This window comes from Gobius niger (assembly GCF_951799975.1).
Source record: "Gobius niger genome assembly, chromosome: 21".
NCBI classification, from domain to species: Eukaryota; Metazoa; Chordata; class Actinopteri; order Gobiiformes; family Gobiidae; genus Gobius; species Gobius niger.
In genome coordinates this window covers 8153090-8170618 of record NC_136872.1, presented here as the reverse complement: position 1 = coordinate 8170618, position 17529 = coordinate 8153090, and the positions used below count along the sequence as shown (strand labels likewise).

Below are 17529 nucleotides of genomic sequence, written 5' to 3'. Positions count from 1 at the left end.
GTGCGACACCACAACGCTGAGGTTATGAGCTGTCATATTTTCATTTTTCACATGCACAAAGCCTGACACATCTGCGCGGCTTGAATAAAGTTTCAAAGATTGGCACGGACACTGGCGACAGGACGAGGCTCGCTTTACTCTTCGCTCATATTTATGTTAGAAATGTGCAAACTCATTACCTTTCTTTTCTAGTTTACTCAAGTGGACTAAATCAATTCAATGGATTTACCAAAACAGTTGGAATGAGGATGAATAAAATGGAATCCTTTGAAAAACTGCATGTTATTGCTACATCTTACTTTCTTCCAAGATCTTTCCTCTGTGGTTTGAAAACATCTGAATTAGGACAAATTTGGAATTAAGTGTTACTTCAGATATCCTTATTTCCTTTTCTCGTCTCTTGGGGAGCCAAACTGGAGTGATTTCAGAGCAAGGCATCAAACCTCTAGGGTTCGTCAAAATCCAACCTGTTTTCATATTTGACAATTAAATTATTATATTATAAGGATTGCAGTTACAACGTTTCTATAAAGTGTACCATTTTGTTTTATTTCGCCCACGTCGGGTTGAAAAACGATGACAGTTAGTGAAAGTTGGATTTCCCCGAGGGCAGGAGGCAGCTTTGATAGTCGTGCTCAATATTTCAGGTCGTGTTGAGAGCGGTTATATTTTGGGAGCTGGGTAAAAACAGCTGGCACCTGCAGCGTCACCGAATCGTTTGAGGGAGTTCAATAAGGAGTCACTTTTAAGACTGCAATCACATATTACAATGGGGCGTAATCAGCGCAGGCCTCTCAGTAATAACGGCCATTACATCTCCAACAGAGGGAAGTGCAGCTGGAGAAACTGGATTTGCTTTTATGTTGATAATTCTCATTATGGAACCATTTTTGTCTCTTTGGAAGTCACAGGAAAATGGGCCAACATTACCTCGATGTATTCCTCAAGGAAGATTTGACAGTGTTTTTAACCACTCATACTATGGCATCACACAGACTGCATTTGAGCACGGTGCCTTTATCGTGAACTGGCTGCTAGTTGTTTGCATGAGCGTCGACAAAATTCCTTCCTTAAATATTTTAAATGTGAAGAAATGCTTCCTCTTTCATTGTAAGAATATAATCTGGTATAGGGCTTTAACATACTGTAAGCCCATTATCGTCATGGAGTTGCTGGGTTAGGCAACCCCTTTACTATAATGGACAAATATAGTTGGGTGCTTTTTTTAATGGTCTACATTAAGTTTGTACTGTATACAACATGTGATCTTATTGTCAGTCATTTCATGGCTGCAGTAAATGGCTAATTTATGTAGTTACTTATTAGATATTAGACCAGTTATTGATGATTTTATCATTGTAAAAATACTGAACTCATACATGTGTCGCCCCCTGCAGTTGGTGTCTGAGCTGCCGTCTGCGCCCTCGGCCTTCCCCCCTCAGAGGCCCCTCCCCCTGAGCCCGGCGCGAGGGGCTTCACCCGCAGTAAAAGCCAGGCCCTCCACAGGCCTGCAGGTCATGATGCCCCCCGCTGTGGGACCCAAACCTGTGGGCAAGGTCACAGCCATCCCCCCGCTCAGAGTACTCAGGTGGGTCACACTGCGCCACGGTCTTCGTGATCACTAACAATCCTCTAAGATGCATCGGTTTAGGAAACAAGAAAACTTTTGGCCCAAACTTTATAATTGGCTGTTTCTGAAGTTGCAACTGGTCAAAAATGGATGGGTTTGATGTATTGATCTCAACACAGTTCAGAAGGCGTTACAGAACACAGTATGTTGCTCCTTTACATGGAAATAGCTGAACGCATGTCTACTTTTCTTCAAAGAGCACAGTTTGCTTGTGTACTGTATGATTTACAATCTCCCCCTTTCTTCTATGTGTCTTTTTTAGACCGGTCCCAGGTGCCAAACCAAACACAGCCTCATCTCCACCACGAAAATGACCTTGTGGTGCCCCCGCCTCCACTCAGAGCGGGGCCGCGCAGCTCTCAGCCTATTTGCACTAAAGAGACTTTGGCTGGGCGAGCACACAGCAGCGGAGGACATGCTCAAAGTTAAACCTGGAGACACACAACCACAGGACGCTGTGGAAGCCTCAGATACTGACAGTGTGGGCCTTGAACACACCAGGAGAAACGCTCCGCTGCCTTCTATCATTACACTCTGGGAGGGTGGACAATACCTCACAACAGAGAAAAGGAGTTCAAAATATCACTGTGGGTTAAAAACCATGAAAATAATCAGTACAGAAACCCTTTGAGTTTATGTAAAGGTACGGAAACAGTGTTGTGATAAATTAATTGAATACTTTGCAAAGTATCTGTTAAAGGCCAATGAAAGGTACAATCTCCAAAAGGTAGACAGCAGCTGGATTGTTTCTCTGTGTGTGTTACATTTGTACACAGTCAGTAGCCATTTTGATCTTTGTCCAGCTCAGCATCCACTCGACGCGGTTTTGCACGGAGGCCTTGCAGACTGAGACATCGCTGGGGGACACGTGTTTGCCAAATCATTTTTAAAAAGGATTTCAGTTTTTTTTTTTTATAATGCATTAATGCTGTCTGTACAAAACTGCATTTTGTTTTGAATGTTGTATTGTTTACAAGTTGCTTTCCGGATCATGATTTATGTTCTGTGCCAAAGAGGTGTCCTCATTACCTGGGGTGTGTCCCAAAATGCTTGAAACTGTCATTGTGTTTACCACCATCCTGTCTTTGACACATTGATAATTTATTGTCTGTACTGGGAGGAGAAGAGCCAATCACATCACAGCTTCTGTCCACTGTTTACACGGAGGAGGACACGCCCCGCTCGCTCATGTTGATTTGAATGTCGTTTGCTGCGTGTTATGACTTTTCAATTGTTACATAAACTTTTTTGTATAAAACTTCCTGCCAGAGTGTTATTTCTATTTGCACACGTTATCACTCTGTTTTATTAAAAGGAACAGGCCACCATCTTTACACACCGAGATGTGTTCTTACCTGAGCTTAGACGAGTTTATGTGTCCCGGCTGGTCTTTGTGCATGCGCCAGGCCACGCAAAAAGACCAAAGATGTCGTTAGCATTTAGCCTCTCCTCCTCTATGTTGCCAGACGGGGGTGAAGTTAGAAGCGACCAAGCTCTTCCACATTTCTCCTGTTTAAATACAGTTACACAAAATTAAACATGTCGATTTCTAAGCGGATAAAAAGGGGAACTATATTGTAAGGCGTAATAACAACTTAGCAGCACTTCGACGTCCGCGCACATTTCTGCAATTTTTTTTCTCCTGATACAAGTCAGACGATAACGCATATTCAAAAACTCAAAGGCTTTGATAAAACTATGACAGAGATACAGTCTGCAGTGTAAGTTGTGTTTGGACACTCTAAATTTAAGAGCACTTACGTCTCATTCGCTGTTTGAGATACTGTCTAACGACACTGTAGATTTTCCTGGCAGCCCTGCTCTGTGCAGATGGATGATGAAATCTGTGGCTGTGTCTCAGAATGTTCATGTTGAAGGCGTAAGCAGAGGGCACCCTTCACTTTTTAATCTACTCTCTTTAATCAGGAGACATTAGCCGTAACAGACCGCACTCTTCATTTCTTTGTGTCTCAGCTGAGTGCTGCTGGCTTTATCAGCCGTGTCCAGCACATGTGTGTAATGAATGCACATGGAAAAAGCACACTGGGATTCTACTCACGTCTACACTGCCCCGTGAGGCCAAGTGTGGACCTGACATTTATGGGATGTAATTGAAGATGGGTATGGGGCTCCATGCACAGAGGGCGATGGATATGAGCCAGAGCTGGAGCAAGGCAAGACTGTGGGGCCAAGTCAGGCCACTGTGGGAGAAGAGACCAGAAAATACTCAGTATACACATTTCAGCTCACAGGACAAGTTCCATTCTATTACACTTTGAAAAGGCGGCAACAAGCCTGTGGCCCCATCTCTGAAATACGTCCAGCCCATCTACACTCAAGCTCACAAACTGCATATTCAGTGAATCCTCAAAGCATTCAGCCGCAAAATCACATCTCCTGGTCATGAAACACAAACTCATTTACTTTGTCTGGTCTTTGTTGCCTCAAGTCCTTCTTCAAAACTACAGATTTTCCAAATTGACACCTTCACAAAAGGGACATTTTTCCTCCTTAACCAACAACGCATTTCTAATGTAAGTGAACGCAACATCCACTTGATTGTGTGTGTTTTTCTTTAAGCCAGGACACAACTACTGCAAATTAACTAAAATTATTTGCATAGACTTAATTGAATCCTTGATGTTTGGCTGAAAATCACTGTTACACACAGACCTAAGTATGAAGCCAATCCAATCCAATAAGCACTTTAATTGAACTAGGGTGACTTCACCTGGCCTTGCTCTAAAACTGTATGAAGAAATAAAGTCAAACTATGGCCGACAGACGCAGTCAAGTAAAGTTGGCGGCGACAGTACCTGAGCTCTGCGTGGGCTGTAGCCTCCATCATCAGGGTGTGGCTCTCCTTCATCAGACTCCAGCTGCTCCTGCACACCAGTTACATTATTTTTCACTTTAAAACATATTTGAATGTTAGCGTGAAGGCTGCTGAACTCACTGTTGAGGGGCAACTACAGTCCGACCCTGAAGAGGTTGATGAACTAATATGTGCAGCTGAGTGGGGCGGAGTAGCCAATAGGAGCCAGTCGAGGGGGAGGGGCGGGACATACTTTGTGGGAGCACAGGTGAAGCTCATCACCTCCTGATTATAGAGGTGATATGACTTCACCATGAAGAGAAGAATGTTGGAAAAGCTAAAACTGTCCTTGAGTTCTGGAAATAGTCTAATGGTGCCAAGAGACAAATTCTATATTTTTTAACGGAGGAAGAAAAAAGACATTTAAACTGTTAAATACAATGTAGAAATCAAACCTATAAATTGTAAATATTATAATACTACACATTTTGAAGGAGTGAAGGAGTTTTTCCTTGCCATGTCACAGAGTCTAAGGACAGGGGACACCCACGCGCCTCGTCACCACATGCAGCCCACACTTATTTGGACATTAGTTTTGCCTGGATACTTCATTTGCCTGAACTTTACATTGCCTTGTTCATTGTTTTGTTTCATTGCTTTAATGTTTGGTTCCAAAGAGGTTATTTTCAAAATGTCTTAGAGCAGTACAAAGTAACTTGTTTACCTTAACAAATCAAGTCCCTCTGGGGGTAATACAAGTGTTAATAGGATGATTGGGGGGTCTTTCATCTCCCCCTGATGTCTCTGGCCAGAAAACCAATTGCAGCTTTCCCTGCTCCGATCCGGAGGCTCCAATACACACTAATGGAATCATGAAGAAGAAGCTAACAGGCTAACGGTCAAAGCTAACTGCAGGCTAGCGTCACTTAACTCATTGACTGCCAATGACGTCTATAGACGTCAATTAGGTTTTTCAACGGGAACAGCTACAGCAAAGCCTTGAGCATGTCTGGTGTTAAAATCTTAGTTGTGCTGCCTAATTCTGCCACCTAGTGACTCAATAAAAGAACTACAAGTTATTTTACTGAGTCACTAGGTGGCAGCATTGCTCTTTTGTTTTCTCAGCTTTTTGGTCAGAAATCAGCATTTTGGGTGATTTAACCTATTTTCTACGGACGATTACTAAAGAATGGAAAGAGGTACAAACAAACTTTTTTTAGATGAAAAAAGAGAGTCTAATCTTTCTTTTGGTGGGTTTCGTGTTGACTTAGACCAAAATTTTCTGTGGGTCATGAAAAAAACAGTAAAAATCCTGAAAAACCTCTGGCAGTGGGGAGTTTGAAAATGACTGGCAGTCAATGAGTTAAAGTTTAAGTGAAAAAAATGATCTCCATTGTGTAATTGGATGTACAATATCCCTCTCTCCCTTTGTCTTTTCTGTCAGCGTAGTATTTACTCTCATGGACAATTAATTAGGGGCATGAGTTACTTAGTACTGCTTTAATGTTCAATTAATATTAACAACCCTGATAAAGATCCTTCATAGAAATCTACTGATAGATCTCTGGCCCTTGCTGACTGTTAAAGGTGTTCTGATCTACTTCATAATTCAGCTTGATACCACATGTCACAACTTATTCTTACAACGTCATTCTTACAACGTGTGAGGAATAAGAATCGGCAGAAGAGTGTGTTGTGAAGACGGGGAAAGGGAATATTTAGGAAAACATTTATTCTGTTTTCAAAGCAGTAATATCAGATACATCAAACATGGAGTGGGCTACAGTGAAGTAAATGGCGGCTCTTGGCAGTGGCTCACCACCCCCACATGGGCCGCCTGGGTCCCGGAGGTCCCGGAGGTCCAGGAGGGTAGTACGGGTGCATTCTGTGGTAGGGTCTTCTCCAGCGCACACAGCCTCCACCGGGCCAGCCCCCCCATCCTCCTGAGCCCCAGTCTGAACACAAGAAAACAATCGTTATTTACTATCAACTATAAACATGTTCTTGCTATGAAGCCATTAGGGCTGCACGACTGGAAGAATCTCTCATTGTGATTTATTGCAGTTTGCCTTGAACAAGATCTATTAGCATTACCGCTTGTATTGAGAGAAGACTGAAAAATGAACTGCTAAACTAGTACAAGAATCACATGCATTTCAAAGCAGACGCCAAACTTAACAGGTTTAAACATAAGACCCCATGACATGAGATGATTGGTTTGCAAAGGTTTAGCCTTAAATAACTGCAGTTTTTCCTATTCTGTTTTGTGATGACATATGCAGTGTCATCATTTCCCTGTGTACTCAGTCAGGAACACCAAACTGCCACTTATTGTGGTAATGACAAAGTAAATGATCAAGTTTAAGTACATTCTTATCCCCATGAATCATTACTTCCATACGTGACAACTCAGACTCGTCCTTGGCAGACTTGTATGCAACTGTTTCAAAGAGATGAAGGCAGCTTGATATTAGCATAAACAAGTCATTTTAATTCAGGACTAATCCAAAATAGGACAAAAACATGATTAAAAAGACTAGACCTGCAGAACTGTTTTGTGGCTTTATCATTGTCTTCTCAGCCAGTGTTTTTTTTTTTTGTTGGATTATACACTTTAATCATATTTTCTCCTAATATTTCCCGTACTTTTATCATCTTTAGGCCTAAGCATCAAACAAGAATTCAGTCCAAGTCTCTCAAGTCCCAGCGGAACTAATTTACATACATCTGCATATACTTCCAGGCACCGGCAGAGTTTGCAGGGACAGACTTTCAACTTGAGACGGACTGAATTTTTTTTTGGTCAAGATGAGAAAGCGTGGAGCTGGTTGTGTCGGCAGAGGAGAGAGGAAAGGTGTGGTTTTTGATTGTGTATGTAGTGAGAGGAAGAACAAAGTGCACGAGGGGCTGCTGCTGCTGCCTGGGAGTGTGAATAAACTCTGTGTAGAACATGCTTTACACTGGCTCCTGTTGAGAGGTGCCAGCTGAATAATACAGTACACACAGCTCTGCTTTGGCCACTTACGTCAGCAGGAGCAGCTTCAGGACAGACTTTCAAAATCTAAATTCACACTGATGTAAAACTGATTCAAAGCGTGTTGCAAGCTTCAGTCTTTTTCGGTGCAATAAAGCCATAATAATGAAGGTGCAGTAACAGCAGCAAAACTGATCAGAACAAAGATTAATTAGCAATAAAAGTTATTTCTTCCTCCCACTGGGCACTTTCATTTGCATGCGAGTTAATTAGAGTCAGAATAGGTTTTATTGCCATTGTTAGTGAACAGGTTGACACATTAGGGACGTGCAACATGAAACATACAACTTTGTAGAGATAAATAATAATAATAAAACTCTGAAAAAATATAAGGGCATGCATAAAAATAGATTAAGATAAAACATGGTAACCGAACAAATAAATGGTGTTCGCAGCAGATATACCACATACTGCAGTGCAATAGAGCAGTGCAAATGGCTGGAGCAGGTTATGTTCATGAGTCGAATACAGAGTTACACTTTTGTCACAAAGATAGGTCTTGTGACGTATAGATATGATTCATATTGTGAGGAAAATATGTACATAATATCATCATTTCTTTACCCTGAATAGAAAAAGATGTTTGCTTGGCTCTCCAAAAGTTATAAACCAAATACTATGGTGAAGTGAAAAGCCATCGACTGTTAAAGGCTGACTGAGCCTCATATAATGACGCATGTCATTAGAGTATTACATTTACTTTAATAGTTCTTTATGCCCTGAAGTAACAGTCCTATCCTGAACACTCTTCATTGTTCTTGAGGGAGTAATGGTCTATCCCTGGTACCTGGAGGGGGACATCTGAACGGGGGGTAGGATGGGGCCATCCTTCTCCATGGGGGCGGGAGCAGAGGTCGAGGAAATGGGCACATTCTAAAGCCAGGTCCAGGGAAGTGTTGCCTCGGAGCTCCTACCAAAACAGAAATGACAGAAAACCTTTAATTTAGCAAAATATAACTATAAAAGTCTGTTTGTTGTAGACATGCAGACGCATTTCTGTAATATTTGTTTCTGAATGGCAGATGAATTTAACCAACGGCAGTGACGTTTAGTGTGAACCCTAAGCAGCAAGCAGGAGTCATGATAAAATCCGAATGGTGTTTGTTTTGTTTTTTGCGGTTACGGCCTGCATAAGGGGGTGCCACTTTATTTTAAGTATTGCAGCACTTCCACCAAGGAAGTTATGTTTGCCAAGTAGTTTGTGTCTTCAACGTTTGACTATTGCTATTTTAACAAAGACAAACATCCCCACTCTCTGTGTTCTCGACATATGCTCAGTCACACCATGTTTTCATTATCCCTGACTGTATGAATACAATAACACATGGCTGAGATTCTGTATCTCCGTGGAAGTGTTCACAGTGAAGGAGCCCCAGCTGGAGTCCCTCGCTCCTGTCTCCACCACACTGTACTGTACCTGCTGCTGCTACACAGGGGGCTCACACAACTCCACACTTCAGCACACACTTTCCCGAGAAAACATCTCAGTGAATGTACTTTCTACGAGTTCAACAAAAACTGCGGTAGTGCCGAACTTTATCAATATCACTGAGCGCAGCAACAGTTTAGACGGTAGCCATATCATACAGCCACTCCACTAGAAAATAAGCAGAGGCAGGCAAAACACAGTCATTATATAGAATAACCACATTTGGTATTCAGCGCGGAGGAGCGCCGGGAACAGGCAAAACGTGTAGAATTCAAACTAAAGCTAATTGATGTGAGCTGCATCTGAAAGGAGGAATAAATGGCAGTTTAGGGAATACTGAAGTCACGACTCCAAACACATGTAGAGAAGCATTAGTCTGGTTCATGCTGCATGCAGGTGAAACTCAGAAAATAAATCGGGAAAAAGTTAATTTGTTTCTGTAACTTAAAATGTGAAACATGATATGAAAATATGATGTAGACTCATGGTATAATTTTTTAAAATAATTTTCTGAGATGTTTAATTTGAGGATTTTACATGTTGTGAGACGTAATTATCTAAATTATAACAAATAAAGGCTTGATATATCTCACTTTGCATGATGACTTTGGCTCACAGCTTATAAAAACCCCAAATTCAAAATCTCAGAAAATTTGAAAAGGAAATATACTGTCGGCTGAAAGTGTCACCCTTTATAATAATAATAATAACTAGAAATTGACTGCGGAATTGCGGGAAGCGAATGCAGAAATTGCATAAACTGTTTAAATTGCATAAATTGCTTAATTTGCAGAAACTGGTAAAATGCATAAAATGTCATGTTGCATAAACTGTTTAAACTGCATAAAGTGGTAAAATGCATGAATGGGGTAATTTGCATAAATTATGTAAATTGCATAAACTCTTTAAAATTCATAAATCCTAAATTGCATAAACTCTTAAGTTGCATAAATGGTTTAAAATGCATAAAGTGGTTAATTTGCATAAATTGTTGATATTGCATTAACTTTTATATTCCATAAACTGGTCAAACTGTTGAAAGTGCTTGATTGGCAGAAGCACAAATGGCTGAAAGTCCTGGAGTCTCCCCATTGGCTGGATTCCCACATACACACCAATGCAAAAATTTCAAACTCTCGTATAAAAAAACTGGAAATCTGCAGAAGGGCAATTTTTTCTCAAAACCCACAAGTTGCATAAGCTGAACATGCACAAAGTGCAGAAATTGCATAAAATGCAGAAAAAAGGGCAGAAAAGCATGGATTTGCGGCAGCCCCATTATAAGTCAATGGGAAAAATCTCCGACATTTTGGCCGATTGCGGAAAAAACGTAAGTTGCAGAAGTCCCAAAAGTAATAGCACCCTTCTCCTCAATACCCTTCTCCCGCAATATAAATTTTATTTATATTGCACTTTACATTTCAGCGAAACCTCAAAGTGCTACAACAGAAGAATAAAATCTGATAAAAACAAAAAGAACATTCACATAGTAAAAACAACACAGCAAACAAACAAATTAGCTTTCATCAGCTAATTATTCCAAAAACACCCGCAAAGGGTCCCTGAGACTTTAAATGGTCTCAGTGGTTCAGTAGAATTCACCATCATGGGGAAGACTGCTCACCTGACGGTTGTCCAGAAAACCATCACTGACACCCTCCATAAGGAGGGAAAGCCTCAAAAGGTAATTGCAAAAGAAGTTGGATGTTCTCAAAGTGCTGTATCAAAGCACATTAATCGAAAGTTAAGTGGAAGGAAAAGTGTGGAAGAAAAAGGTGCACAAGCCGCAGGGATGAGTGCAGTCTGGAGAGGACTGTCAGAAAAAGACCATTCAAAAGTATGTGGGACCTTCACAAGGAGTGGACTGGGGCTGGAGTCAGAGCATCAAGAGCCTCCACACACAGACAGATCCTGGACATGGGCTTCAAATGTCATATTCCTCTTGTTTCACATTTTAAGTTGAATTACAGAAAGGAGAAGAAGATACCACATGTCAGGATATTTAAATTTTCTGAGTTTCACCTGTTAGCGTTACTTTACAATTGTTGATAGAAAGGGTGGATAAACACGATACCAACGCCATAGACTTTGTATGTCTCTGGAATAGTGATGAACTATCCATGGCTGAATGTACAGCCTAAAGCTAGCATAGTAGTGGTCAAAGAAGTCAAATAACAATTCTTTCACCACTTTGTACAGTTGCTATTGTCCAAAGCTGTTTGACACCCCATAATCAGAGCCCACCTCTGATTTTTCAGTGACTGCCCCTCATCAGTGTAAAGTGAAAGGGGCGGGGCAACAGTGAATAACCACTGATTACCGCCTGAATCAATGATGTGCAGCTAGTGAGAGGGCCGCCTGATTTCCAAGAGCAGAAAGAACTCTGGAGATAACCTTGGCAAAGTTCAGCTGGGGGGTCTCCAGGGCTGATGTGGTGTGGAAGCAGCACATTGTTAAAAAGACAGCACATTTAGCGCCGTGTTCGGAGATGATGTGCAGAGCTGCATTTAAGCTTGACTGAGCAATAATGTAAACATCACGTCCGGGAGAATTCAGATCGTCTTTTGGGGGCTTTACAGGCCTCGTTCTTTACAGCGAGCACAGGCGGGTTATTAGGCCCATCGCAGCTCAGAAAAGTGCTTATCCACCAAGACGCTCGTACATACACACACACACATACACATACATACACACACGCCCTGCTGGGCCTCAGGGACAAACAAATGAATAGTGGCATTTTTATACAATAATACAGTCAATCTCATTTTGGGCCGGCACCGACTGGAGACTTCCCGACTTCACAGTTTGATCATTTTTCTTTTGTTTGAGGAAAATTGTTTAATAACCTGAGTGAGCAGTAAATAGTATATGGTATATATAGTGTAAAATAAACAAAAACTTCAATAAACGTCAATTGTTCAAGAAGAATCAAGTGCAATAATAATGTTTTATCATTCCCATCTCTGTTTGTACACTATCACCTAAACCAGTTATCTTGGGGAAAGTGTCATGTGTTACCTGGAGGTCTGAATCGTGGACACCAGTGAGCAGGTCCTGGTACTGCCACAGAAAACAGAAGAGACGTCATTTTCTATGAACCAGCCATTAAATAATGTAAAAACTATGAAGAGACACCGACCTCGAGTCCTAGGTGGAGGTGGTGGAGGTGGTGGAGGTGGAAACCACTTCACTTTGGCTTTGCGGCGCTTTTTCTTGGACACTAAACATGAACGAGTAACTTCAGATTATCTTAACATGTGAGATCAGCACAGTTCTGTTGTGCAGTGCAAAGTGATGAGCAGATGGTGAGGAGAAAGGACTGACAGTCAGCAGTGCACTCACCCACTCCAGCAGAACCAGCCGGAGGAGGTGGAAGAGAGGGCAGCAGAGGTGCAGAGGCACAGGGGGCGTCCCCCAGAACCAACCCCCAGGCCTGGGCCACGTGCAGCAGCAGGAGGGAGCTGATGGCGCGGTGGGCCAGGGCGTCCCAGTGTACTCCATCAGGCATGCGATGCTGCAGACTCAGCCTGAAGTGGAAGTGCAGGTCTAACGTGTCCAGGCCATAAGCGTCGGCCAACTGTCCGCCGTAAAAGTTGGCCTCAATAATGTCAGTGCAGAGAGAGGGGCCCAGGTGACTCACCTGCACACAACGGGTCACGTAGCAGTTCCCAACAGTCCTGTGCATCCTAATACGTACTCACTGAGCCCAATGGCCGCTGGCTGCTCTGCTTCATGAACGAAGCAAATGGGGAGGAGTGAGGAGGAGCTGTCTATTCTTTTTTACAGTCTATGACTGAGCCTTATATTTCACTATGTTCACATTCAACTGGAATATTAGGTCTTTGACTAGTAGCAATAATTAAGCATATCATTTATTCAAGCATGTACTCGGTGTCTGCATTATGTTATTAAAAAGTCCATTAGAATTCAAACCTACAGGTCTTGTTATTCATCAGGAGTGTCCCATTATACAGTTCTTGTAAGGCTCTGTGTGTTTGAAGTTTTCTTTAAGCACATAGAACAGAGGCGGCGTGTCTCAGAGAAGGTGAGCACCTTTTCACTCAGCACAAAAACTCATTAAGACCGTCCTGTGCTTTCGTCTCCGATAAAAGACCAACACTCAGCCACAAATGAGAAATTCGACAGATATTCACTGCAATAAAGAAAACAATCAGGCACTCACTTAGAGGATCTGTGGCTCTGATAGAATGGGACAACAAAAGGAAACTTCAGCCCCTCCAGGTTGAGGCTGAAATGCTGTTACCTGCCATCTCTTCAAAAGCAACGAAAAGTATATTTTTCTCTGATTAAAGCATCAAATCTTATTTATATTAAAATCACACTTTTCATTTTACATTAAATCAATAATAAATAATGCATCTGTTATATTTAGCGACTTTATATAGCATTATTTATTCCCTCCATAATGGAATGAAATAACCTTTTGCTAAATGTAATCTGTGACATCCGTGTTGATTTGACTGTAGCTTCGAGGCAGATGGCTGATGTTGAGATAAGGACAGGATTTTCCCAGACATTTGTGGCAGTGAGTGGAGCTAATCAATGTTAAAAGTCATGTTAAATTATGACATTTATATTAATTCTGTGGCCTCAGCCCTGCATAAAACAGACAGGCATTAAGTTAAAGAGCTGCATCAAAGCGTGGGCAGGTGTGGAGTTAAGGATTAGACGTGGGCTTGTGGAAAAGTTGCACTGATTTTGAGGAGTTTGCTTGATTTTGCTTTCATGGTTGTGAGATTCTGGAGGGTCTCATTGAGATTCAGAGTGTGATATTACTCACTTCAGACACCAGGAAGCCTCCCCTGATCTGCTTGGCCAGTGGCATGGCCAGAGTCCAGATGATGAGGCAGTCGTGGCACACCGCTGTTTTAATCTGCCCGAAGAATCTGTGCAGGTTTTCCTTGTAGTTCTCCAGGCAGTTCAGGCCGTACCTGCTCACACCAACACTCATATAACCCACGAGAGAAATAACCATAAATTATCTCATTTTTAACTGTGTTTTCCTTATCACTGAAAATCTAAATATGTGAAGTTAATGTAATATTGCGCTAATTAATGACATCTTTGTAATATTCTGTGGCCTCTGTAGGATTGATCTAATTTGCACTTGTGCAGAACAATGCAAACAGACAAATGAGAAAGCGACGGGTCACTGGGGCTGAGTTTATCTCGTGATTGTCGATGGAGCTAATATGAAAAAGATTGAAGCTGGCGTTGTGTGACTGTGGCCCTGGTGAGCGGTTTGAGTCGGGGGACAGTACATTACCGGCATCATCTACTCCCGACTGCATCATAATAAGAATGCTCACAATGCTGATCCACAAGGAGCACAAGCCCCAGCTCTGCCAACGACAGCAAATAAATGTATGTTTGCTTTGGAGGGGAGGGGGGGGCCCACACAAATTAGCAAGAGCAGAGTTCTGGCTCAGCGTCATGTGTTCCATAGACCGTACACGCATGATAATGGCTTATTCTGGGCTATAATTTGTTTTTGGACAAGCGAACACGGACAAGGGAGGAGGCTAAGAACGGGGAGGAGGGGGGAAACACAATGAAATGGAAGGGAGCCAGTAAAGGAAAGAAAAGAGTGTGACGTGGAGAATCAGGAAAATAAAATGTGGAGAACAAAATGGAGGAAAGAAAAAATGAGAAACAAGACGGGAAGGAAAAGAAAGGACAAAGACTAATAAAAAACATACAAACACAAAAAAAGTTGTGATGGACCAAGAAAAGAAGGAAAAGCTCCACATTCTTCAGAGAGATGACTTTTAGACGTGTACTCCCTCGACCCACTATCCAGACGCGCCCAAAAAAAAACAGCCACTAATGTTACAAGAATCAACTGATAACTTTAATAAAGCTGTATATGAAATCACTCTACCTTCTGTTCAATTTGTCATTTTTGTTGAATAAACCTATATTAAACATATATATAGTATTTCTAGCGAGTTCACATGACCGTATTAGAGTTCCATTAAAGTTGTTTGGTGCGTGTTGTTGTGGACCTGCTCTCCGGTGTAACAAATGTCTGCTGAGAAGAAGCTTATAAGCCACTTCTCCTCACGACTCAGTCTGTTCACTTAGGTCGGTTAGTGCTTAAAGGGAATGAGGAAAGGCCTGAGACTGAGGTGTGTGTGTGTGCAGTGAGCGGGTCAGACCGGGTCATGTCCCACACACAGGAGCTGACGATGATGAGGTCCGGCTTCAGGCCCTGTCTGAGGTCTTCCAGGATGGTCTGCATGTAGGGAGAGTACACGCGGGTGATGAAGTAGAAGCGCAGCAGGTGGTGGTCCGAGTGGTACTGTCGCACTTCCCTGTAGTCGATCCCATTGGACATCAGACCCAGACAGCCCCCCTCTATGAGCTGGTCACTCTCAAACGAGTGCTCCCCCTAGAGGAGAGACAGGGACACAGGTCTATGCTGATGTTCTGCTCACTAACAGGCACTAAAACTAGCATGCAAAGATTCAATTAGGCACCGTAGGCATGTCGTATTTCTCAATTTCTGTGTGAAAAACACTCTAAATGCAGACACACATAGCTGAGCTCCTGTGACAGTGATGGAGAGACTGAGTGTGTGACGTGTAAATTAAACTGGTTGAACAGAGAAGTCCTCAGAGGCAAAACAAACAACACAAATCATTAAGTCCCATTTAAATAAATTGCAGTAACCGATTGTGTTGTGTCCCAAGCCTGACTCAGAATAGCTCAAAACTATTTACTTTAAATTACCTCTTGAGGCCACAGTTTATTTTCTGTGTTAATTGCCAGACAGAGTTTGGAATCATAATGCAGCCCACTGTGGAAAATCTGGTTGTAAGAAAAGCTATTTACTTCCCACTCAGAAACAAGTAAGGGGAACATATACGTGTCCATGTGTGATGTGAGCTGGACCACAGGTGGAGAAGTGGTTTTACTTTGGACTTGAGCTGTGACAGAGTCAGGAAGTTCTCCGTCTGAAGGAGCCGAACCAGGTCTTTGTACATGGAGCGCTGCACTGCAATCACAGAGAAACACCGACAAGTCACACCCTTGTGCAGTTACAGATAGAGGTCGACCGATATTTGGGTATTTTACAATATCGACTATCGGCCGATATCATGCCACTAAAAGGCCGATATCTCTGGAACCGAATGTGATAGAGACTTCCCGTTTTTTGCATTGGACAGAGCTCACTCATGCCTGATGAAGGGCTGATTTGATGCCCAAAACGTCACAACAAAAGATTGAGGCCTAGGAAGTTGTGGGAGATCCGCACAGTTTGCATGATCCCAATCAGATGAGAGAAACATGGCGGTAAAAGTCAGTCATAAGTTTGTACACCTATTTTATATATTTTATGTTTCAGCCTTTGCTTATAATTTTGGGAACCATAAAAGACAGAGACCCCTTTATGCTGTCGCAAATCAACACTGACACATTTAACAGTTAAGAAACATTATATTTAAGATCCACAACACTATCCGCTGCTGTTAATCGAGAAGCTACGAGCTACAGTGATATAAAAAGTAAGAAATAATTGTTTTTGTTTCAGAAAACAAGTAGCCAGGGCTGATCGCTTCCCATGACTGGTATGCATCTGTATAGAGGGTTTGAGGATCATAATGGGAGTGCAACCATTTTAATTTCACGGTAGTGGGAGAACCACCCACTGATGTCGGACTATAAGACTCCGCAGCAGCCGCCGCCAGGGACTTCAGTCTCCGGGACCAGAGCCTGGTGCGCTTCCCCTCGACCAAACACAATGGGTGCAGTGACATCACCCGTATTCCACTGGTTTCAAGATGTGGCGGCTGTCACTTTTCACAAAGCCAGGTGGACTTTATTGCAAGCAGGGATCTTGCTCTTTGGTCTGGTGCTTCTGCTCTGGATATCTATTTTTCTCTACGGAAGCTTCTATTACTCCTACATGCCCACTGTCAGTTTCTCCACCCCGGTGCATTTCTACTACACCTCTGACTGTGACAGCTCCGAATCTGCGCTCTGCTCATTCCCCAGAGCCAACATCTCCTTTATGAAGAACCAGAAGGACCAAGTCATGGCAAACGGACAGCCCTACCGCATATCTGTGGAGCTTGAGATGCCAGAGTCGCCTGTGAATGAGCAGCTGGGCATGTTCATGATCAAGATGGTCTGCTACACAAAAGGTGGGAAGATTGTGTCATCTGTGGGCCGCTCTACCATGTTTCACTATCGCTCCAGCCTCCTGAAGACGATGAGCACCTTGCTGTTCTCCCCTCTTCTTGTAAGCGGGATGGCTGAGCAGAAGGGATTACTAGAAGTCGAACTGATCTCAGACTATAAAACAAATGCCTATGAACCAACTGTGGGTGCCGTCATTGAGATCCAGTCCAGAAGAGTGCAAATATACTCATCTCATCTGCGCATACATGCTTACTTTACGGGTATACGCTATGTCCTGTACAACTTCCCCATCATTTCTGCGGTGGTCGGTGTGGCCACAAACCTAGCGTTCCTCAGTGCCATTGTGCTGTTCAGCTACCTGCAGTATTTATGGGGCGGGCTTTGGCCTCCAGAGCAGCTGAAGGTTAGAGTGATGATGGGTGACAACAAGCGCATCCAGCAGAGGACGGAAGAAG

The 17529-nt window shown here is 42.6% G+C and overlaps 3 protein-coding genes across 3 annotated transcripts in view; 2 read left to right on the top strand and 1 right to left on the bottom strand.

The window, feature by feature from the left end:
* The window catches only part of adam19a (ADAM metallopeptidase domain 19a), a 140885-nt gene extending 138336 nt beyond the window's left edge, over positions 1 to 2549 (top strand). Inside the window, exons 22-23 of the mRNA XM_079580729.1 lie at positions 1398 to 1588; positions 1893 to 2549. Of these exons, the coding sequence (XP_079436855.1) occupies positions 1398 to 1588; positions 1893 to 1944 (243 nt within the window). The 3' untranslated portion in view covers positions 1945 to 2549. The remainder of the gene's footprint in view (positions 1 to 1397; positions 1589 to 1892) is intronic.
* A 9366-nt stretch (positions 2550 to 11915) lies between these two features.
* Positions 11916 to 17529, bottom strand: part of LOC306980751 (PC-esterase domain-containing protein 1A-like) — a gene marked incomplete at both ends in the record, with an annotated part of 7194 nt that continues 1580 nt past the window's right edge. Inside the window, 6 exons of the mRNA XM_079580180.1 lie at positions 11916 to 11968; positions 12048 to 12128; positions 12251 to 12548; positions 13710 to 13860; positions 15088 to 15320; positions 15847 to 15926. Of these exons, the coding sequence (XP_079436306.1) occupies positions 11916 to 11968; positions 12048 to 12128; positions 12251 to 12548; positions 13710 to 13860; positions 15088 to 15320; positions 15847 to 15926 (896 nt within the window). The remainder of the gene's footprint in view (positions 11969 to 12047; positions 12129 to 12250; positions 12549 to 13709; positions 13861 to 15087; positions 15321 to 15846; positions 15927 to 17529) is intronic.
* The window catches only part of LOC306981118 (seipin-like), a gene marked incomplete at both ends in the record, with an annotated part of 1215 nt that continues 269 nt past the window's right edge, over positions 16584 to 17529 (top strand). Inside the window, one exon of the mRNA XM_079580672.1 lies at positions 16584 to 17529. This exon is cut by the window's right edge and continues 269 nt beyond it. Coding sequence (XP_079436798.1) covers positions 16584 to 17529 — 946 coding nt within the window.